Source organism: Falco cherrug, chromosome 2 (assembly GCF_023634085.1).
Source record: "Falco cherrug isolate bFalChe1 chromosome 2, bFalChe1.pri, whole genome shotgun sequence".
In the NCBI taxonomy this organism is placed as follows: domain Eukaryota; kingdom Metazoa; phylum Chordata; class Aves; order Falconiformes; family Falconidae; genus Falco; species Falco cherrug.
In genome coordinates, this window is record NC_073698.1 from 75386539 (window position 1) to 75411061 (window position 24523).

Consider the following 24523-nt stretch of genomic DNA (forward strand, 5'->3'; position numbering starts at 1 on the left):
ATCGTGATAGATATGACAGTCCACACCAAGGGGTACTTAATAGCCATTCTTCACTCAGTTCTGTTACATAATACACTTTTAATAATAAATATACTAAATTACATATTTATTGCATTGCATAATTATTGATCCAAGTAAATTAATAATAGAAACTAGAAACTAAAATTACATTGATTGTTTAAGCATTCCATGAACTACATTTTCTTTAAAGAAACTGTGCTAGGTACAGGCACCTGTAGCACACTAGATAATGTTAGACATCGTATGTTTCAAAGGACATGGCTATCCACAACCTCCTGTCCACAGCCTTCGCTATAATGCTATCAGCCCCTTCTCAATCATCAGTCTGTATGATAGGACAGGTTTGCAGCTTTTACAACCCTGAGTTGGCTAATGCTAATTCATTTACAGGTATCAACAGCATCTGCATTTCACGAGCACAGTTAGTTAATGGTACTGGCTTTTAACAAGCAAAACTGACATTGTGGTTACCTGTTGATGACCATCTCAGAAAAGGAAATCACTGAGAGGTTATCACACACAAAAAAAATTATGCAAACCATAGACATATTCTGTCTGGATCAATTTTTTCCATCTTAGATGGTACACGTGACTTGACTGCTTCACAGATGTGGGAGGGATCCCTGCACTCAGAACGCAAGATAATTTTGTTGATTTTTCTATCTTGCCCTTTAGCAATCTTCAAACATTTCTTAAAAATTTCAGACCAAAAGAATTAAAGCTCCAGTTATGCATATCTTCATCTGTGTCCCAGGAGAGCCTAGGTGCTGCAGACATGCTGAGAGTATGTGTGAACACCTCATAGCACAAGAGGCATCAACAGCAGGTTAGGAACACCTTTATCCAGAAGTATGACTGGAAGGATTGTCATCTCCTCAAGCAATAAAAGGTGTAATGTTTGTAACACCTAGGATGTAGAGGGCATAGACTTTTGCCTATGACAGTTACAAATCCTCATCTCTGAATACATTGCTATGACCACTTAGGAGTATTGTTCCTTTGAGGAGGTAGGAAGTGAAAGGTAAACCCTGATTGCTACACTCCCAACCACTGCAGCTGGGGTGATCTTGTAAAAATAACAAACAGAAAAAAAAGATGAGCTCTTTAGACATAAACCCGGAACTTCTGCCTGCAAAAAGTGAGCTGAGTCCAAGGCTCACTTCAGGGACTGTAGCATGCAGGCTTGCATTCAATACTCACTGCAGCACTCGTTCGTTCAAGAGTCAGGGCAGGCAGCACCAGAACACAGATTTCCCCCTCCACAGACAGGCACCCTAACTGTTGAATGAGAGGAATTAAGATCCTTCTCCAGGAATCAATGCATCTTGTGGTTTCACGATTTTTAATTTTTTGATTAAGCTGAACAGCGCACTTTTTCATGTGAGCTGTGTGAATAGGCTCTATTGACATTTATCGGTTGGCACGGAGTATGTGACCAGAAAGCCAGGGCAGAACAAAGGGAGGAAACGCGAGCGCTGTGAGGACAGCGTGTGAGAGCTGCACAGCCGCTGACCCCTGCCCTGCAGGGCAGACTCCCGCCGGGCCTGCCCGCCCCGAACACCGGGCACCCGCCCTGCCGGTACCGGGCCGCCAGCCGCAGCGACACAGTCCGTTCGCGCTACCTGGGCCCCAGCCAGCCAGGCGGAGGCTGCTACGGGCAGGCGGGACCGCAGTTAACCCGACAGCAGATACAGGGGCCCTGCGAGGGGACATCCCGCGCCGGGGCTACGCCGGCCCTCTGCCGCCTGCACTGGGCCTGGGGCAGCGGCCACAGCGTGGTCGCCGGTTCAAGGGCTGACGGCCGGTCACGGACGGAGGGGGGGACGCGGGCAGCCGCCCACCTGCCGGGGCTTTCCGCGGAGCGCCCAGCCTCCCGCCCCGCCCCGCCCCGCCCCGCCCCTTAAGCGGCACCTCCTGTTGCCGGAGCGCAGAATAAACGCCTGAGGGGCGCCGGTCCCCGCGGCGCGTCGCTCCCCGCCCGCTCCGAAGACCAACGGGCTCCCGCCCTGCCGCGGCCATGGGCCAGCGCCTCGTGCTCCCGCCGGCCCCGCCCCCCCGCCGGCCGCGCGCCGCGGCGGCGCCCCGCGCATGCGCAGCCGCCCGGGGCTTCCGGCAGCGCTGCGGGGCCGGCGGTACCGCGGGGCGGATGGGTGGCGGAGCGGCGGCGGGCGGCGGGCGCGGGGCCCCGACGGCTCTGCTGTCCTGCCTGCTGGCCGTGCTGCCCCTGCGCTGCGGAGGTAGGTCCCGGTGAGCGGGCGGGGTGCGGCACCCGGGCGGCGGCTGGGGGCTGCCGCGGTGCCCGTTCCCCAGGGGTTGGGGGTTCGTGCCGCCGCTGCTCGGCTGCGGGCCCTGCCCGCTTCGGTCCTGCCGCGGCTACCCGGTGCCGCGGCGTGCGGGGGTGGGGGGGCGGCGCGGAACCGCAGCCGGCCGCGTAGGTGTCGCTGCGGGGACCGGTGGCACCCGGGCCGTGGGTCGGGGTGACTGTCCCGGGAGTAAGCGGGGCCCGGTGCCGCGGGCTTTACTCGCAGCTCGGTGGTCTGGCTTCGTCCCGTCCGCTTCGGGCTTGCGCGCTGCCTGTGAAGCGTAGCGGCTCCAGCGCCGGTGTGGGGCAAACGGGCTTCGAATCGTGTTGATTTGGATGAAAGGCATCACAGCCTGGCCTGGCGGAGCCCGAACCGTAAATACGGAAATGAGAAAAGTAAAACTTCAGGGTGAGAATTTCTGTCTGGCAGGATGGTGGCATGAGCCTCTTCTTACACCCTTAGACAGCCAGAAACAACTATTGTGCAAAACCTTCTGCAAGGGGGAAGTATTATGCAGCCCAGAGAAGTCGTAAATTCCCTGCCTGTGTATTTACAGGGCGTTGTGACATGCAACGGAGAGTATATGGGCTAAGCTAGTTCGGATAATGGAAGTATTATAGCCGTGGGCTGGTGTGCGTGCGCTGCTTCTGATGCCACCTAAACTCTTGAATTGACTGTAGGATTGTGTTGTTCTGGTTGGGCATACCCAGGAGACTAAGGTGAGGCTGTTTTCAGGGGCAACACTTTGCATTCACGGTAGGATTCAGGCAGAGAAGCAGCTCTGGGACCACTTCTTTTTGTTTTCTTTCAGCTGTTTGATTTGTAGGTGAATTCTTGGTACATCAGCCCTGCATTTCATCCCAAAACTGGATGCCTTGTGATAGGTGTTAGCTCCTTTGATTAACCTATGGGTGTTATAACAAACGACCAACATGCCACATAGAGTTAGAATTGCTGTGCTGCAGTGACCTCTTACCTTCTGCCTTGTCAAAACCAGCAGTTCCCCTTCGCTGCTCCTGTAATAAAAGTTCTTGCAGTAAGAGTTCTTGGTTCTCTAGAGCACCTTTCTGCTCACAGTACCAGTAACAGTTGGGTCATTGTTGATGTGTGTTTGGTTGTGGCTTTGTGGTATTTTTTATCACATATAAAAGGCCTCCCTTCCTACATGGAAATGTTAAATTAAAGTTTCCATTGCTTCTACCACATACTTAATCTAATATGCAGTGAGCCATTGTGTATCCTTCACAGGATTTCCCCTTCATTGTCTCCTGAGAGAGTTTATTTCTGATTCGCTAAGACTACTTTCTCCTGTTGTTGAATGTCTCTTGTTGTTTCTTATTGATATATAATCATTATTATTTTAACCATAATTTATTGAAAATATTAATTAAAATATTGTAAATTAAGTAGTGATGTTTATTTATTAGAACAGGTTTGTATTTATTTTAGTTTATGAAAATTTGACAGGGGAAGGGAGGTAGGCAATTGTGCTAAAAGCTTTTCTGGTCTTTAATCTCTTCTTTCCATAAAAAGAATCTCTTATAATGTTGTCCTTAGCACCAAAGTGTCATCATGCTTTAAGTGAAGAAACATTAATTGATTTTAAAAGTCAGGCTTTTAATATTAGTAAAATAAACCAGGAAGAAGTCTTGATTTTTAGACATTACTTTGTGTATCTGTTTTCTAGTTAAATCATGACATTCCTGTGGTAATTAAATGTTGATGACTTTATTCCTTCGTTCCCAGATTACTGTTCGTTGGGATTTAAGAAATTAATTTAGGGAAGGAAACACAAAGCACTTACTGGAAATAAAGAGTACTGTGTGAAAGGATGGATGGGTGGACCACCTATGTGTGTCTGTAGTATTGAGAATAAATGTTACATTAAAGCAACATGAATATCTGCTATTCTGAAATAATAGGCTGTGTTGGTAGAGGAGCTCCAATAGCATGTATTTTGACTTAGTGTTGCTTTTGAATCTATATTGTATACTAACTTCATAAGCATACTGGAAAAAATTATGTTGAACTGTTTAAGTATGATTTTATTTTTTTTCCAGCTCATCAAAATTTTTTACAGTTCGCTTTCAAGCAGTAAGGATGTATAGAGTAGGGACATGCTAATAATCTGTGTGATAAAACATTATAATCTTATTAAATCCATATATAACTAAGTGGGAGGAGCTCACAGTTTTTTTCAAAAGCAGACATAGAATTGGGAAGTATCCTCAAACTGGAGAAATACTCCAGGAAAAGGTACAGTGGTATTGAAAAAAGGGCACAATGCCGGGCTGTGTACTTAGGCAAACAGATGACAAAGGTTAGTCTAAAGATCAGTTCTGGGGGGAAAAACCACAATGTTACAATGTCTTGTAATTTATGTGTAGAAGTTTAAGTGCTACACTGTAGAAAAGCCCAAAAGTATTGGGGCACAGCAGTGCTAATTAGAATGAAAAGGTTAGGTTGTGTGTTTTGTAAGCTAGACTTCCATTTACTGATCTCAGCTGGAGTACTGCGATGTTCTGAAATAGACTGTTTCAAGCAAGTTGAGCCACTTGGAGCGAATACAAAAGAGGACAATAAAAGACCTTCAGAGAGCTAGAAAATATGGCTTAAAAAGAAAACTGAAAGAATTGTTGCTGCCATTCAGTTTTCATTGTTAGTCATGTTTAACATAGTTTTCAAATACATCTGATGTAAAGGGTAATGTGCTTTAATATCCATAGCCAAAAAGTACGTGGGCTAAATGTGCATAGAGGAGACACAGGTTGGACTCTGGGTTTTTGCAGTCTTTTCCATGGACTATGAACAACAACTAAGCAAGCATCCTTGCTGTAAGGAGACTTGGATCTACTAGATCTGATTTGGGAGTTCCTTGCTTTTGATTTACAGAAAGCTTTCTGATGGTAAGGATAGCAAAATATTTCAGGGATTGGAAGCCTGTAAAGATAGATTATGCAGTGATAGAAACTGTAGGACTTCCCTACACAAACATCTGATGATGTATATAGAAAAGGCCACCTGCTTTCTCCAATATGAAATATAGGTGAACTTGCAAGATTTATTCTGGCTGTTTCTATGCTTCCAGTATATGAATGGGTGGTTATGAAGTGTTGAATTGCAAAATGGTGATCATTAACTTATAATAAATGTCAACCAAATACTTTCCTCAGAGTATAAAAGTATAGTTGGTTCTCTGATTATATCTCTTTTTACCTGCAACAGGAGATTAAGTGAGTAGAAAGAGCATAATTGTATCAGGGTTGTCTGTCAGAACTGGGAGATCCTTCTGAAGCAATAATCTGATTTTCTGACCAGGTCAAGGACGAAAGTACCTAATGAAGTTTGAGAGAGATCTACAAAGAGTATTGTGGCTTTTTTCAGGTGGTTGGGTTTTTGGGGTTTTTTTTCCCCCTGTTAGGTTTTATACTAGGTGAAGCCGAAAGACCATCCAGTCCAGTGTTCATCTACAGCAGTGGTTGGTGGGAGAGTAGAAAGAGGAAGAAAGTTAGTTTGGTTGCACTTGGCAAGGTGGTGTTACAGCAATCTGTAGCATTGAGACTTTGTATCTGACTCTGAGCTGGTAAGCCAGGTAAGAGTTGAGCCTTCAGAGGCTCCTAGGGGAAGGAATTCCACAGCCGAAGCCTGCAGTGAAGCAACAGTTTCATGTTTGTTTCACTTTGTTGGCACAAGAGCGGGGCTTGTTCTGATGCTTCTGGCTTGGTGTTAAGAACACAGCAAATCATCTTTTGCCAGTTGCATTCGCCATGCCACTTTTAAGTCTTTGTAGATCTGTCATATCCTGCCCTCAATACCCTTTCCAGGCTGAAGAATCATAGCCTGATTCCTTCCAGGATACCTTCCATACCTTGGATTGCCCTTGTCACCCTTCTCTACCTTATTCTGTTCTGCTATCTGCTTATGAGAGTGGGTACTCTATAGAGCTGCACTTGGTGTTTAAGAGAAGTCTGTAATGAACTTATATAATGACATTAAGCTTTCTTTTTTAATCCCTTAATTCCATATCCATTTCTAACTTTTCCCCCTTTTTGACTACTGTTGAGCACTGATTGCAAGTTCTCACACTTGTACATTGTTGTTGAACATGACACTGAACAACTTCCTGAGAATTCCCTGAAAACTATAGGGTCTTCCCTGAGCAATTGGTACAAGTTACTTGTAACTGTAGTGGATTTGAATTTTACGGGTGATGCCTCTGAGTAGCACGTTTCTGTTTATTAAAGCTCTGTACTGTAAAGCCTATCATGTGCCACTGAAAACAGCTCCTTCATGCCTGGTTTCAGGAGTTTGTAAGGAGGATTAAAAAAAGAATAAATGTCAAGACTGAGTCCAACCTTGTTCAAACTTGGATGAGGAAGCTCTCGGAGAAAGAGGCAGTCTAATCTGAGACTTGTGACAGTCGTCTTTTGGGCCGTTAACCAAAGCTAATCTGGAATAAATCCCTTCTAATTCATTGTGTGTGCTTTTACTACAGGACTGGAACACTGTCTTCTCCCAAATGCCAGAATCCAGAGCTGTGTTTTTACAACATTGTTTGTATCCGCAGGGAGGATATGATTATTTGCTGTGGTATTCACCAGCTTTAGAAAAAGCTGGCCTAGCTTAAAAAGTTAGTTGGATATTTTACGTCAGCATATTTTTTTGTAACTTGGAGAGAAGGTGTATCTCCTTAGAACATGAATCTTGAAATTATTTTGTTTCTCTTTCCAGTCTTCCTTTTCCCATCTGACGTCAAATGGAAAAGGTCTAACAGGAGTTATTGTCAAATCCTTATCTTAAACATCGCATGAATGAAGCTTTACAATGTGGGAAATATACTCTGGAAGTGTAGTATTTTATTTTCTACCCAAGGCAAACAAAAAATAATAGCCTTAACATATAGTAGTGTTGGAGCTCTGTAGGTGCAGTGTGGTTCTCAGCCAATACTATGCTAATCCTGCCTTCTTACTGCTTACTTCAAGGTTCTGTGTTGTTCAGGGTAAAGAATCTAGCTTGGGAATCTCCTGTAGTAAAGACTGCTTCTGTTTAGTACTGCCATGGCAGGTTTTTAAACCTGGTATATGTGTACTGTTAGAGATCTGAGGAAACTGTATCTCACTTTCTGTCTTCTTTAGGAAGCTGTTCAAATGTGAGCAGTCGAATTGCATTCCAAAAAGGTGGTTTGAAACAGGTTTTCTGTTATACTGTTTAAGATCTTTTACAAATAAATATTTAAACAGATTGAGTGTATGAGTGATATTTTTTTAAAGTCTGCAAATAGGTGAATACCAGACAAAAGCACTAGCCTGCACTTCAGATATGAAAGATGTCAATCTGTTGATGTTTCTTTAGAACTGTGTTGTGCTGTATCACAACACTTAAATGATCTTCCACTGCATCATAAGGCAATTAATTTTACTATGCAAGATTATAATTTTCAGTCTGTCAGTTACCATAGGTGGTGGTATTCTTCAAATTAATTTTTTTTTTTTTCTTCCAGGCAGCTCTGACAGGTTTGTACTTTCTATGGTAATAGCAGAGTTAAAAGCTAGTGGAACTTTTTTGTTCCAGGCTTTTGGATTCTTAAATTTAATGCAAACATTCTCAAAGTGAAAAATCATGTTTTCCCATGAAGTATTTTCTTTGTGAAGGATATAAATATTCAAATTTTCTATTTGCCAAAATCTGAGATAGCTGCCTTTGTTATCATAAGCTTTTCGGCTGAAGTGTAACCATGTGTTGGATAAATATCTGGAGGGGATAAAAAGTTATTTCCTTTGCTTTCTTGTCTTCTGATGATCTAATGTAGTTTGGCATTCTCTGGGCTTATCTGTTGGCTTAGAGTAACAAATTCATGCATTGTGGAAATAAATTCTGTGGTGGGATCCATGAGGTTTTATCCAAATATTTTGTTTTCAATCTGTGCGCTTTCAGGAGTTATTACTGAAAGTCAGTAGTCTGTGGATACCACCTCAACTCTATTCTCTTAAAGGATTTTGTGGATTACTTTTCCAGACACATTTCCTTTTATAAAGAGAACTTGGTCATTGTGTAAAATACGAAATAGTTTTTGCAATGAAGAGCCACTCTTAAAATCAAACTTAGGATAACCTTTGAGATGTGCAAACAGACTTTGACTGCTCAGGTGACATAGGATGTATTTGTTCTGATTTCTTCACAATATAATCAAATATTAGACTGACATCAAAAAGCAATTTCAGTTGTGATCGCCAACATATGCTTTTAGGAGTTGCAGCCATTGGGAAGTGGTTAATAATGTAACACAACTGGTTAAAATAGAAAGCCAAATTAGAGAGGTGTGTGTGTTGATTACTTTTTTATTATTATTATTTTATTTTATTCCCCTGACATGTTAGAAGTTTAAAGTGCATTCTTGGAGGACAGAGGCATGCACTGCCTGGATTATACATAGCCTGGGTTGTCAAAGGTACCTAGCATAGCATACCGGGCAGAAGGACTTAGATGTAAGTTTAAGCTTTAACTTTCAGCTCCAGTTGTAACATTTTATCCTCACTGCTTTGAAGCAGTGCCAGACTAGTGTGAAATAATTCAAAGCAAAATGTGCCTTATAAAAAGCTAGACAAATTTCAATTTTCATAGCTATCAGAGTAATTCCTTCTCCCACCACATTGTTACTCTCATCTGTCCTATTATGCCTGAATCGTATATTAGATGGAACACCTAGGATTCAACGTATGTCAAAATTAATGGTGAAGAAGTCATCTTTAGGAAGTGGAATATAAGGTGATTATGAGGCAGTTGGGGATTTGTTAATAATTATTTTTGAAAGGTGTAAAATAAAGAAGAGAACGCTATCCCACAGATGTTTCTAGCATGCATTCTTCTCTCCTGTTAGCAGTCTGCCTGTTCAGCCTTCTCTTCTTGTGGTCTAGTCCTTCCCTTGATGTTACGGACATCCTTATATGTGTCCTGAGACTTAGTCCTTGCCCTCTGTAAGTCATTTTATGCACTGTTCTTTGAGTAAAAGAAAACACGGGATTACCATGAGCAAGATACAAGATCTGCTATGTGATGAAGCCTTGCTGAAAGGGATTTATGTTCAATACATTGAATTTATGGCAGTAACATATGATGTAAAACAAGTCTGGTGTCCTCAATCTGTTCCACAACTGTGAAATGTCAGCTTTGGGTCAATCCCTAACATTTTGCAGCTGAGATCCAGATGTTGGATCCAACCAATAAAATACTGGTTTAAAATAATTCAGACTGCTTATAATGAATGCATGACAGTGAACACAGATCTTGAATGTTACAACTGTATATACTTTTTTTTAAAGGAGTGTGGGGAGAAAGACTTTAGGGACAAAGAGCTGCATAGTCAGATAGACAAAGGAGCAACCTGATGCACAGCTCCTGAGCTATATATTGAAATGCCACTTGAGTAGCATGAGGTTTTCTCAATGCTGATGTTTATTGTTATCGCATTTCACTATAACTCTACCTGTTTTTTAACAAATATAAGTTATTGTTAAGTATGAATACTTTATCTCAGTCTTTATATACCTTTATTTTACTTTCTTGTAGGCCAAGCTAATCTGAAGAGTCCACAGGATATTCAGGTCTACATTGTAAATACAAATTTCACTCTAAGTTGGAACTACACTGGGAATGATACCGGTGTGACATTTTCAGCAGAATACCGGTGGTAAGTAGTAACTTTATTCGGAACCAGGAATGTCTGACGGTTCTTTGTGTAGAAAAGCATATTGATTGATTGATTACTGTACTTCTTGATACTGCCGTGTAAAATTTTAGAGAATTTTTTGAAATCCAGAAAGTAGAGGCTAGGAAGATTAAGTCTTGAAATGAAGTGGAATCCTCATATTGTCATTTGTTTGTCTAATTCATATGTATAAAATTAGATTGTTTACTGATAGCAACATGTTATAAATACAGAACATGCCTGGTAGTAATGCTTAATACTAGAGCAGCTCTTTGAGAAGATTAACTGGTACACTGAGAAACATAGTATTTAGATTTATTTACTGTTTTGGTTTTTTTTAATGAAGCTACATTGTGGCCCCACACACAGAGAAATTGAGAGAATTTTCAGTGTGGCTTTTGAATAATTTGTCCATAATGAATCCAGTTTTCTTACCTGCAGATTTTTAATTGCCAGTTGAAACTATTTAATTCTTGTTCTTAAATGTTTGCTTGGTTTTCTTCAATTGTTTTATATACCAGTACTTATGCATACATATACGTTTGGTATTTTGTGGCACTTTCCTGACAAGTAAATATTAAAAAACACTTCTAAGATAAAAATCACTTAGTTCTTGATTTTAAGATTTCCTAGTGTATAATTTTGGATTTAAGAAAAAAACTTACCTTCTTCAATGTGTAGTTGAGAAACAGCTGCTTTGAAAATAGTTTTATTTTTAAAATGTAATACTGGTCTGAAAGATAAGATGGGAGTTGAGGATAAACAGTTACCACTTCAAGTCTGTGCTTCTTTTTTTGGTCAGGACACTTTTAAACTCTATATGAAATGTCTCTTAAGTAAGGTATGGATGACTGTTAATTCACAAGAAAAATAGCTTCTGTAAAGCTAATTATGCCAACAGTTATTGCTGAACTTTTCTCTTTTGTGTTTTTCCACTAATCTACGTTCCTTGCTAATGTTAGAACTGGGGGGGGGGGGGTGGGGAGGTGCCACTCTTATGCTCTTCTAAGCACTTCTTGCCAATGAATTATAAAATAAATCATTGCCAGACTACGATCGTGTACTAAGGATATAAGTCTGGATTTTAATAGTTCTTTAATGCTGTTTTCTGACACTCTGTGTTTACATGGTGACTAAAGCAAACTGGTATCAGGCTTTGTAGACCAATAGTTAACCTTTGGTAATAAGGCTAAACTAACAAATTAATAGATTAATGAGTTACATGGCGGTACCAATTCTAGGGTAACAAAGTAGAGAACACTGATTACACTGGTGCTGGTGATAAAACAGCATTAAATGGTGTGACACTTATTAGGAAAGAATCTCAAGACTTTAGATTGTATATTGATTTTATTCTTGTGGCGTTTTCTTTCTTACAGGTTTGAAGATTTTGATGGGAATGGAACAGAATGGAAGGAGTTGCCTGGGTGCCAAAATGTTACTCGCATGGAATGTGACTGTTCCTCAGCAATAACCAAATACTATGAGACGCATCACGTGCGTGTAAGAGCTGAAAGAAGGGAAGAAGTGTCTCCATGGTCTAGCACTTTTGAAATGATTCCATATTTTATAGGTATGAGCTCCATATGTACTGTTAACACTTCAAGTTAATTGTCCTTCAGCACACTATTTTGGAAAAAATGCTTGTTGTTTTCATTGCTCATAACATAAGCTAGTGGTTTTTTTCAGCCTTAATATAAGGTAAGGTATTTGCAGGCTAAGGGATGTTAGGATTCTCTCCTTTCTCGAAAGGGGAAAGTACTCTAAGTGATGTTGTTTTTCTGACAGAATTTTCTGTCACTCTATATTTTTCTGTATTTCAGAAAAGTCCTTTTTGATGGTGGACTTTTCTGCGAGTTTTTTTCTGACCTTGTGACTTTTCAGTAGTTACAGTATCTGGTATGGTACTGAAGCCTTCCCTCAATGTTGGGTTCATTTGATTGAGCTAGGTTTCTTGCCTTGCATGTTTTAGAATAACTGATTTTTTTTCACTGTGGATTCAGGAAAACATTCACTAGTAATACTGCATTTTAACTCTACTGCTTTTAGAACCAGGTAATATGGTTGTTAGTTTTCATGTACCTCAGGCAGTGTATAATAGAAATCTAACCCAAGAACCTGTAGGCAGTTACTGTGTGTTTATTAACTGCTCCCTTGATATTTTTGTCTTTAAATAGTCATGTTTGACTTTTTTTTTTTTTCTTTTAATATTTGCAGCTCAGATTGGTCCCCCAGGAGTAGAGTTGCAGTCCACAAATGGGGTCATAAAAATTAAGGTTTCTCCTCCAGAAGCAAATCGGGTCCGAAAAATGTGGATAGCTCATCTAAGTTTTAAATACAATCTAGTTATCTGGGAAAATTCGTCAAATGCAGAGGTATGATCACTTTTTTTTTTTTACTTTTTAACCTTAACATAACTGTCAGAGATGTGCTTTAACTGCTTTGTGCTGTAAAATGGGATTGTTTAATTATGTAACTCTGTCTTAACTGTTGCTACACAGTTTAAAAGTAGAGAAGGGGTGATTTTTTGGGGGTTGTTTTTACTAGAGGATTGTATTAGATACTTTGTGTTAAGAGTTTGTCTTTTCTGTTAAATGCTGGAGCCACTTTCCAATGCATGAGGAAAAAGATGAAATTCTCTCAGTTGTGTTGGAGCAGGAGCTGCCCTTAGCCATCAGGAACAGGGAGGGAATGTTGTTCGACGCAGCATTTGCAAGAAGGCATAGATATAGGGGAGGGAGCAGTAAGAGGCTAACTTGATGTTGCTGAGAATAAGACCTTAGCTTGACTACAGCTGTCAGGGCACTGTTCTGTGTCATTAAGTTCTTTGGGTTTCCACTGTAGGTTGTGGGTTTTCTAGGGATTCTTTGAGGTCTTGTAATAATGAACTAGTTTCCAAGCTATAATGTGTGTCTTGCACAGCAGGTACAGCTATTCTGTAAAGACCAAGGTAGAAACAGTCTTTATTTTTATATCCTTTTAGAGAAATGGGTGCCAACTAGATTAGGGTACAAGTTGAAGAGAGATCCATGTTCATCTGGAAGACTGAGTCATAATCGTTACACATCAAAGGAGAAAAAAGAGCTTTAAGTTAAGGACAAGCTGTGTACAAATGTCAGTCACTGAAAAGTCTAGTAAACCAAAAGCAGAGAGGTAGCAGGAGGGGGAGGGGGGAGAGTGTTCCCTTGTTCAGTCGAGGGAGGGAAGTGTATGGTTTCTTTTCCAAATATGTCCCTGAACAATTGTGTGGTGACTTACGGATCACATAGAGCAGTGCTGCAATATCTCCCCGCTTTCATGTGTTAAAGGAGCATGACAAGTTCCTTCCTCTCAATCACGTGGCTAAGTTTGAAAGTTCACTTTAGCACTTAGGCAGCTTGTATATTTTCCTTCATTCCCTATTTTAGTATTTTTTATGGCATATTATACAAATAGGCTGAAACCTGTGGAAGAAAAAAGATAGTTTAAAAAAAAAATTAGCTCATCGAGAAGAAGTTATCTTCATATGCTGCTTGCAATTGTTTTACAGTTCAGAAGTCAAACAATTTTTCCTAATCACGTAATTGATGATCTTGCACCAGACACTACCTACTGTTTGAAAGTTCAAGCAACTCTTCCTTTGGACTCAAAAGAAGGCTTATTCAGTCCTGTTCATTGTGTAAAAACTACTCGTAAAGGTACAAAGTAAAATAGTTTTATTTTAAAATTATTCCCAACAGTTTAAACTTGAGGAAGTAAATTGTTCTAAAGCAGTAGAAATAGGCAGAAGTGCGAAGTTCCTACTTTCTTTGGTATAATGGCAATCTTGACAGTTAAGTACATTTTCTATTTTAAATCAATATAAAATGTCACTTGGCAGTATTAGAGCTTTAATAGTACAAAAAGTTTTTTTGCTCTGAGGCAAATTCTGTCAGTTAATTTGGATTGCAAAAGCTACTCTGTATTTTGGAAAACTTGGATATTTTTGAATTTGTGACTTTGAGGAGGAAAGGGATATGTACAAAAGGCTTTTGTATACTTGGCACTAAATGAATGCATATAAAGTTGAGCTAAGCTTAAAAAAATACTGGTGTTATGTAAGCCTTGGGGAGTTTATTGTCATAGATTCTGAAGAATGGCTTGGTGGCAATTTGCCAGTGGCTTGTGCTGCATGTCTAACTAAATTCTTTTGTGTGCTCTTCAGGTGTCAGTTTAAGTATTTTAAAATGTTTATTTCAGGAAAAAAATAACAGCGTGGGATTATAGAAAGTAAAACATTGAACTGAACAGATGGTACATCAAAATTACTTTATTTTTAGGCATGTGTTTTTAATGCAGTTGTTCTCATTGCGTTAGTAGAAATAAACTGGTTCAGTAATAATTGCAACATTTCTGTATTTAATTTTTCTGAATTGATTTTATTTTTTTATTAAAGGCTTAATATGCTGCATATATCACACTTTGATTTGCCGTCTTTATAATGAAAACAGACAATTTTTTAACTACTGAAAATGTACCATGACCATTTACATGAGAAATGCCCATTCAGTGAGAAATTGCCGTAGTTAATAAAAAACTTTTCACTAACTGTGGGTTTCCTTTCCTTTTCATTTTGAGCAGTGACTGACCTATTCTGTGCAACAAATGTGAGAGTTCTTGCTTTGAATATGAAATTTCATCTGCATTGGAATAACACATATAAACAACATGTGACCTACAATGTACAGTATCTCATGTGAGTTAAACATTTTTGATATCCCTGTTTAAACAGGTTATGTCATTCTAAATGTCACCCATTGTATTTTGCAAATAGTTACTAGAAGTTAAATACTTGGCAAAAGTGGCTTAATGTATTAATTGAAACACTGGGTACCTCATCTGGACACAGTACGGCTTTTAAGAGGATTGCATATAACATCGTATCCTACAACTTCAGGGTACTAGGCTTCTTTCTTAAGAGTATTAAATACATTATGAAATGGACTACTAGATATATGCTAAGGAATATTTTTAAAATATATGTTTGCATTGCTTCATATCTTTACAAATATGAAAAAAGATTACCAGAAGTGAGCAAAATTACAAGTGTTCAAGGTATCGGTTGTCAACATATTTGATTATTTCTGGTCAGATCCCAACATGGGGGGAAAAACCCCCATCATGTCTATAAACCTGTATTTTAGTATCTAGTTGTTGCACAAATATTGTGGCCAGCATGTAAATGAAGAGGAGAAGTACCTCTAGCATTCTTTGGAATTTCTTTGGCATAACCGAAAAATAATTGACTTAATAGGACTGTATGAAAAAACTTAATTTGGATTTTAAAAACTTTAAAACAGACATACAATGTTTCTATTGAGGCTTGACTAAAGCACTAATTTGTATTTCATAATCCAGTTTAACTCCATTGTTTCAGTTATACATGAAAAAATAGTATTTGAAATATGAGAGATTTCCATGAGGCCCATTCTTCCAAAAATAAAAAAAAAGCCTATGTAGCACAAGTGAACATGTTGTGGGTTTTTTTAGAGTTCAAGGACCTCACATCAAAACCTGTTAAAATCTCTTGCAGTGGGTATCTAAAGAAACTTGATGATGATTACTCAATGAAATGGCTCAATGTACCTGGATGTGAAAACATCACCAATACACAATGCAATTTCTCCTCTATCATTGCTACTACTTTTGGATTTTATTATCTCCGTGTGCAGGCCATGAGTGAATATAATAAATCATGTTTGTCTAATGAAGTGAAAGTAGATCCTCTGATAACAAGTAAGCAAACGTGTTTTCTTAAACTTTCACTTTTCAACAAACTTGTACCTAATGCTATTATTTGCAAAAAGAAACTTGCTAGATTAATGAAGTGGAATACGTCATTCCCCTACAGAAACCGTTGGGAATCCTGGTCTCAACAAGTTAAGCAGGAATTTTTCCATAGTTTTCTCTATTCAGCACAGCCAGTATTTCACTATATTTAGAATCATATAATTTGCTTTACAAAATTAATTCACGAAGCATTATATGGCATTTTATAATCTCCCTGTATACTACATTAATCACTGTGTGAGATTGTACTAGAAATAGCCCTAGTCTGACTTCTGCCATTGGCAGGGAGCGCTTTTTGATACATCAGAAAAAGGATGCCAAAGTCAAACAGTTTTGGAATTCACTGCCTCTATTTTCTTGTGCATCTACTCTCACCTCCTCCTCTCTACCTCTGCACAGTGCACCCCTGAATTTTATGCTGAAGCAGTATTACATTCATGTACAACCCTGAAGAGCTTCACAAAAAAGCAGTCTTAAATGATAGTGACATCTAAGTCAAAAACATGTAATGCTCTCCAGAGTGAAATTATAGTAATTTTCTTTGTGTTCTTTTGTTTTTGTGAGAAATGTGACTTTATTAAAATGTTTGACTTCAAAGAGGTTATCAATCATAAACATCAAGAAGTGTTTATCTAATATGTAGTGTTATATTCCATTACCTTCCATATTGAAGATGGAATCCATAGCTATTCTATATGTCAGCTTTCCCTTGTCCGAGCTCTTGGTAATTAGATAATTCTTTAATAAGATATCGGTGACCTAGGTAAATAATCCAACAAAAGAAAACACAAACTGTAATGTTTCTTACTCTTCAACTCTGCTGCAACACTGAAAGAGGGTATATGTGAAAAAGAGGGACCGTATCCTGATGTGGTTAAGAAGTGTTTAGTAGTTTGACTTGCACAGTTAATCTCCCCATCTGTGTATTCCATGCCACTGAAACTTGCAGAAGCATATGAATGTGGAAAGAGAAAATAATTGAAACATTTCTCAGAACTCAAGATTCTAAGTAAAGCTCTTAGTTAAGTAAGGCTTTTAAGTATGTATTTCTTAAAAATTGTCATAGATTTAAATTACAGTATTTTATGTAGTGGTTTTATTTGTATTCTTTCAGTCTTATTTCTAACTTCTCTTTTGAAATGTCTTTAGATGAGATTGGCCCTCCTGGTGTAGAGGTGGACATCAGTGATGTTTTGCTCCATATCCAGATTTCTCCTCCAGGAGGACCTGAGTGTGAAGTCATGAGGGACCGTTATGAGTTGTCTTACCGGATTCTGTATTGGAAGAATTCATCAGATAATGAGGTATGAACTAGTTAAATACTTAAAACAGTATATAAAATTAATAATTAAATACTGGGTTTGAGTTCTCCTCAAGAAGCTGATTTTCAAGAGAGGCACATATATGGTATATCAAGCATGCAGTCAATTTGGTTCGGGTTTTGGGTTTCAGTGGGGTTTTTTGGTGGTTTTTTTTTTTTTTCCTGAAAGACTTTTTCAAAAATTTGGTCAAGATGACTTTTGCCAAAAAACTGAGATTTTGATCTTTTTCCATTGATGTGTCTATACGTAATGATTTGCAGAATTGCACTGAGTTTTGTACAAGCTGCTAAATGGCTCACTGCTGAATAGAAGTTGTAGGGTTCTTGCGATGCGGTCTTTCTTAGGGTATGACTCTGTGCACTGTCTTAATGTAGCTTCTGGCTCCTCAAATTCTTTTCTTTCTGTATTTGCAGTTTTATAGTTATATGTATCATAAAACAATGAAGTCATGCATGCTTTTAGCTACTGTTATAATGGATCTTTCTTTAGATGGATATTCTTTAAATGCTGCTTATAGTAAAATATTTTAAAGTAATTGATAAATGTGTGTGTGTGTAAATGTGTGGAGGAAAAGAAGAAAACAAATTGCGACAGGAAGATATTTAATTTTGCACACAGCTTTGAACTGTAAAATTTCAGTATAGTGAAAGCAGTTGGTTCTTGTGGTGTTTCCTGAATGTGTTTGTTTAGGAAAGAGTTGTTTGATTTCTTTTATTTAATCCAAGTGCAAAATGATGTCTAACTTTTTACAGGGTTCTTCAGCAGAGGCCAAAATTCTAATCTGAGTGAATCTTGTGCTATTTATGTGCATCTTATTCTTGCAAATTTTCCTTTTTCAGGAGGAAATCAAAATGAAAGAGATAAAACAGACAATAGGGACAGTCTCTGATCTAACACCCTTGACTTGGTACTGCGTAAAAGTACAAGCATTCTCAAAAGTCTACAACAAAAGCAGTCCTTACAGCAAAGAGGAATGCATCAAAACACCTGGAGGTAGGATGAGCCTGAGAACTGTTACACCTCTGGAAACAAAATTGTTAACACTTCATAGGCCTTTGCAGGTCTCACTAGCAAAAAAAAATAATTATTTGCAGCATGACTTGATGGCCTCACAGAGTTAGGACCTAGTTGGGCAGAGATCTGCATTGGCTCTGTGTTCTCTCCTATAGCTAAACTGAAACTGCTTCTGTTCTGACCTGATCAAAATTACATTCTGGTTATTCCACAGCACAACTCTCTTTATGGTTATTAATTTGTGATAATTTCTAATGACTGTGAATAAAACTTATTCTGTACAATGACTTGTTAATAGGCAAGCCTTAATTCCCAATACTTCTAAGATATTTTTAGGAGGGTGCAAAATCACTAAATGCTATCTTTTCAAGAACATTTTATTCTTGAAATAGTCTTAATTTTTCTGTGAATTAAATGCATTTCTAAGAAATTGCCTGCTGAAGTGTGAGAAGAGAAATCATTAGACTTGTTATAACTGAAAGCTCACTTTTGTGCATAATGAGAATACATTTGTAGATGGATTACACTCAGAACATAAGAGCAAGTTATCTGTTGAATTTAATTTGGCCAATTATCTTCTAATAACAGGTTGTAACACTGGAAAAAATACTAAATATCCAAACTGACTTAAAGCTTAGAAAATTTAATAATAATAATGCTGTTTTCTCACACCTTAAGCTCTTAGGACTGCAATATAAATTAATCCTTGCTACTTAGTTTTTATCAGGCCTAGAAAGGAACAAATACTTTTTTACCTTCATAAAAGAAATTCTTTAATCCATTCTGCTAATTAGTTATTAGTCTTTCCCATATCCTCCTACTATAATGAGTCTATTTAAGATGGAGCAGTACATTCAATACTCTCTACTGAGAGACACAGTCATACAGATCATGTCCTATACTTTCCATATGTTCTTATATTCCAGTGTGGAAATCTTTCATTCTTTGATCATTTGTACTAACTGGAAATAGACATAAAAAGGCCTGATTGTCTCATCTTGATTATTTGTAAAATGTTTCTTGGTATGTATTATTTTCAGTATGTTCAAACTCCCTTCAGATCATTTGTTAGATGTAGTGCCAGAGAACATGTTGTAAAGCAGAAGAGGGGAGGGGAGAAGGAAGTTTGCAAGGCTCGAACTTAAGTACTGAATAGTTTGTGGCTGTACAGATAAAAGGTTTCTTTGACTACAATATCTTACTATCAAAAGCTGGATTCTGTTATAAACTCCTACCACAATGTCCCAGCCTTAAGTCCTGGAACCGAGCCTAACCTGTTAAAAGGTTTTCAATACAGGAATGCAGGACCATAGACTCATAGTGGTTTGGGCTGGAAGGAACTTTCGAAGATGTCTAGCCCAACCCCGCTGCCATGGGCAGGGGACACCTGCCACCAGACCAGGTTGCTCAAAGCCCCATCCAGCCTGGCCTTGGACACTGCCAGGGATGGGGCATCCACAGCTTCTCTGGGAAACCTGTGCCAGTGCCTCACCACCCTCACAGTGAAGGATTTCTTCCTTATGTCCAATTTAAACCTCCCCTCTTTCAATTTAAAACCATTACCCCTTGTCCTATCACTACAGGCTTTGGTATAAAGTGTCTCTGTCTGTCTTTTAAGCCCCTCTTAAATATTGAAAGGCTGTGATAAGGTCTCCTCAGAGGTTTCTCTTTTCCAGGCTGAACAACCCCAACTATCTTAGCCTTTCTTCCTAGGAGAGGTGTTCCAACCCTCTGACCTTTTTTGTGGCCCTCCTGTACCTGCTGTAACAGGTGCATGTCTGTCTTGTGCGGGAGGCCCCAGAGCTGGACACAGCATGCCAGGTGGGCTCTCATGAGAGGGTTAGAGGGGAAGAATCACCTCCTTCCACCTGCTGGCCACTTCTTTTGATGCAGCCGAGGATACAGTTGGCTTTCTGGGCTGCAAGGACACATTGCCAGCTCTTGTCCAATTTTTCATTCACCAGTATCTCCAAGTCCTTCTCAGTGGGACTGTTCTCAGTATTTTCATCCCCCAACCCAGGACCTTGCACTTGGCCTTGTTGAGCTTCATGAGGTTTGCGTAGGGGCCCACTTCTTAAGCCTGCCAGTGTCCCTCTGGATGGTGTCGCTTCCCTCAAGCTAATCAACTGCACCGCTCAGCTTGATGTCATCAGGTTGATGACACCATGTTTGAGCATTGAAGTGAAATTCATCTCTCCTTTCTATACTGACAAAATAAAATCTTGTGAAGAGCTAGTGTCTAGACTACTAGTGTAGAAAATAACTGGAATAGCTGTAGGATTGATTTCTTCTTAGGTAAGCATCTGAAAGAAACAGATGCTTACTGAAACAGATGCTTACTGGAAGAAGAGCGAGCTCGCTTTTTCTCTGTTGGCTATGTTGAACTCATCTGAAGCTTACAGCTGGAGCTCTGCACCTGTCCAAGAAACCATTTGGATATTTTTGGGCCTCTGAAGACCCTGCAAGTCTAGGCACTCTAATCATTTCCTGGTTAAATAACCATGGACCCACTTCATTGTAGAAATTGCCTATTCTTACTCCATGGGAATTCTTACTCCTGTATCTCTGCCTTTTCAAAGGAGAGCTCTATCAATTATATATTGTGTTCCTTGTGGTCTAAACACACGAGGGTATATGTATACAAGCAACAGCACAATAGACTTACGTGCGTCAGGTGCTTTGTGGTAGCTGTCTATGTGCAGCCTTTTTGTCCTGCTGTCAAACAGTAATGTGTAACTGGGAATAACTGGATCTTGTCTGATCCTGTCTGCAAATGTCGGTGTTCTTGTATTGGATAAATATTTTGTGCTGTGTTTTTATCAAAGATACTGGAATGTCACCATTTTTCCAATGGTTGTCATGGCTAGGTACTGCAGAAATGTGAAATTTTATGATAAATACTGTAGCAGATTTGGAGATAATCTGTTCTTTAATCTTTGTAGTTTATGAATGCCTAGACTGAATCTGTTTTATTTGCTTTTTTAGATAAAGTTTTACCTCTGATCATTTTGGCAACATTTGTAGCTGCCCTGATTGTTGTCTTGTTTGTGGCTACACCACTTGTTTTTGCCCTGTATCAAGTCTACAATAAAATAAAATATGTGTTGTTTCCATCATGCCAGCCTCCTTTGAACATAGAGGTAAGATGAGACATATTTTTCTTGTTCATTAAGCAGATGTATTTTTAGAAAAATTGAACACTTTATCATAATAATTTTGGTTATCTGTTACCCTGTGGTCTTATGGGTATACCAAGATTAGTTGTATAGGTTTTAACAAAGTGCAGGAATTACTATGGGCTAAACAGGTATAGAACCAATGTCTATAATTCTGTAGTTGACAAATACTTTAACTTTCATGGTTTTTATTTCTATCTGTGCTAAAGTGTTGTTAATGATTCTTCATTCTGGAGAGTGTGCATGTATACCCAATGTGATAATGTACTTTTGGCCTGCTATGTGAGACCAGAAATGTTTTCCGATAGCGTTGTCTGGAAGATCATGCTCCAAGCTTTTTGCTGTCCTTTAAAACTTGGAGGATACAAAAATGCAAACCCAGTTTTCAGAGGAAATTTTAGTGCAGCAGGCAGAAAATGCTTCTACCATCTCCTGGATGGTCTTTAAAAAGGCAGATGTTGTCCAGTTTCCAGCTCAGCTTGGCACAGGTAGTACTTGGTAGGGATCCTGTTCTGGAATGACCAGGGCAACACGTTAAGTGTAGGTATATTTTGAAATGTAGCAATAACTGCTTTTCACTGTGCTTTCTTCTGTGTGTCTCAGAACATTTGATGTTGAGCTGTGTATGGCCCTCCTAACGTGTCGTCTTCTCACTGAAGCTCCTAGGATATGTAGTATACAAAACTTTCTGAATAAAGTTGTAATTTAAAAACAGTCTCTGTTTACAATGGCTAATCTGAATTTAATTTACTTGTAAGGCAGCATTTCAGCTCATTTGTTCAGTAGAATACTGGTAACATAATTAATGTAATGCATATCTAGAACTTTTCATGATGGATTTAATGTAATGACCACTTCAGAAAACAGATTTAAAGTATGTGGGGTAGACAGCAGTGCACTGTTGGGAGCTGTAATAAGGTTTGGTGCTTTATAACTGATAATGATTTGTAGACTTTGCAAACGCACACCTGTCATTCCTGTGCTACCACATGATCTGTGAAAGGTTCAAAATTAGAATTTTCCTTTATAGCCTTACAAGGCCACACAAGAACTAATCAATGAAATATTGCAATTCTATAGAAGGTAGACAACTATGAGCATATGAAGAGTGAAGATTAATGTTAGATTCGTTCTTTAGTGTTCAATTGCATTGATGCAACTAAGCTTCATCTTTGAGTTTGTGAACTTCAGGCAACAAATGGCATATTATAGGTAGAAAATCTCGTTATATTACTGAATATGGTAAACCATACTTGTACAGCTGTGGTGTTAAGCAGATTGATTGTTTAGTTATTACATATGGATGTTCATCTTTTTTTTTTTTCTTTCCTGCTTCTCCTTGCAGGGTTTTGGCAGGCAGCAATTGAACTGTCCTTATCTGTCAACTGCAGAAGAACCAATAGAAAATTGTTCTATAATTGAGACTATCATCACAGAAGAAGTAAATCAAGCTGATTTTACAGAATACAAGCATTCTAAACAGAGCAGTCGAGATTCAGGGAATTATTCTAACGATGATGATACTTCAGGGAGCAAAGCATCAGAAGAAATGCTAGAAAAGGAAATAGCATAACTCCTAAGAAAATTAACATATGGGACTGACAGAGTAATAAACACTTAAAACTTTTTTTTTATGAAAGTTGCAGCCTAAGGAAGACAGTGTGACTTTGGGATCTTTGTCTCCAGGTTTCCAAATCTGCACTTTGTTAGTGGAAACTTACACACCCTCTCTGCTGCAAACTGACTGGAGTTAAAATGCAGTTGACTCTTTTTGTGCCACTTTGACTGACTTTTCATCATATGATAAAAAGAATGCCATCTACATAAAGAGGAGCAGATCTGTACACTTTATATACTGAAACCTGGTAACCTCAGCAAAAACCTACTCTGTTCCACAAGAATTTCTCACTGTCCTAGAGGTTTATTTTGAATGCCAGTATGTACTGTGACAGAAGCCTTACGTTCCAGGATTGGATCTTACAGTGTTTACACAGGCAGAAGGAAGTTGATGCTGGATACAATTTTAAGAACTCTTCTGACATTCTCTTCCAGCCCCCTTGGGGGAGGTGCTTTTTGGCTTTTTTCCAGAGCAAAAGATGCAAAGAAATGAACAGTAGCCTCAGTGAGATGGCTTTTCTGAGCCTTCTTGTAGAATTCCTTGTGGCCACGGCTGCAGGATGCTCCCAGTGCTCTCTTGCTTGTTCATGTATCTGTGTCCCTGCATCAGAGTGCTTTTCTCCCACAGCACACAGTAATCTGGGCAAGTATGGGGAGGAAAAAAGGCAGGAAGGAGCTTTGTTTCACTTTACTATGAAGAAAAAATTCATAGTGGAAGTTCTTTGTAAATAGAGGGTGGGGCAAATTGTTTTGTGCTGGTTTTAGGGTTAAAAAAACCCAACAAACATCCAACCCAGATGTACACCAAGAAGAAACTAAAGAATACTGTTACCTGAAATGACAAGGTGTGTTAAGAGGCTTGTTATTGATTATATTCCCTGCCCCACCCCGCGCCCCATGGCTACATAACTAGAATTGCAAAGTATTTACTTCCAAATACAATTCAATTAGAAATGTGACTCTTTGAACAAGGAAGAAACTTATTTCTGTAATTAGAAGGATCCAAGTTGAATTTATAAAATGGCTTTTAACAGACTGGTGAGGATGCTTGTCATTCAAAGCTTTTTCACCGTAGTCTCGTTTTGTCAACAGACTTTTCTTTGTACAAATTATAAGGATACGCTGCAATGCTGTTTCAATTTGCATACCACTTTCTTCTGAAGGAATTTTTTTTTAAGTAGCTTATTTTTTTATGAATGGCTTCGAGCTTCATGTGGGCTGTTGTTTATTGTAACAAGCAACTATTGTTTATATATAATTTTTTTAATTTTGAAGATGTGATCTGATTTTACAAATGTTATGCTCCTGTGTTCATTGAAGAACATTGAAGAACATAATAAATTTTGCACATTTACTTCTTTATACCTTTCTTGGTTCCATATATTTTTGACTTAATGACATTGAAGCTACACCATGTATACTTAGGAAGTTCCCGTAAGTTGTCTTACTGTCCTTCCCAAAAAACCCTATGTGAAGAATATCATATACAAACTTAATTAGGGCTTATTTTGGGGGTGTTGTGTGATTTAGACAAATCAGAAAGAAAGTGCTAATCTA

General features: G+C 38.9%; 1 protein-coding gene across 1 annotated transcript; it reads left to right on the forward strand.

Annotated features, from left to right (window-relative positions):
* Window positions 1–1963: 1963 nt before the first annotated feature.
* IFNAR1 (interferon alpha and beta receptor subunit 1) lies at window positions 1964–24328 on the forward strand. The gene is made up of 11 exons (XM_055702075.1): window positions 1964–2258; window positions 9891–10011; window positions 11409–11602; window positions 12247–12404; window positions 13559–13706; window positions 14629–14743; window positions 15581–15783; window positions 16987–17141; window positions 17999–18152; window positions 21159–21313; window positions 22695–24328. The coding sequence occupies exons 1-11, from the start codon at window positions 2039–2041 to the stop codon at window positions 22920–22922; spliced, it is 1851 nt and encodes a 616-aa protein (XP_055558050.1). The 5' UTR covers window positions 1964–2038; the 3' UTR covers window positions 22923–24328.
* The last annotated feature ends 195 nt before the right edge of the window (window positions 24329–24523 follow it).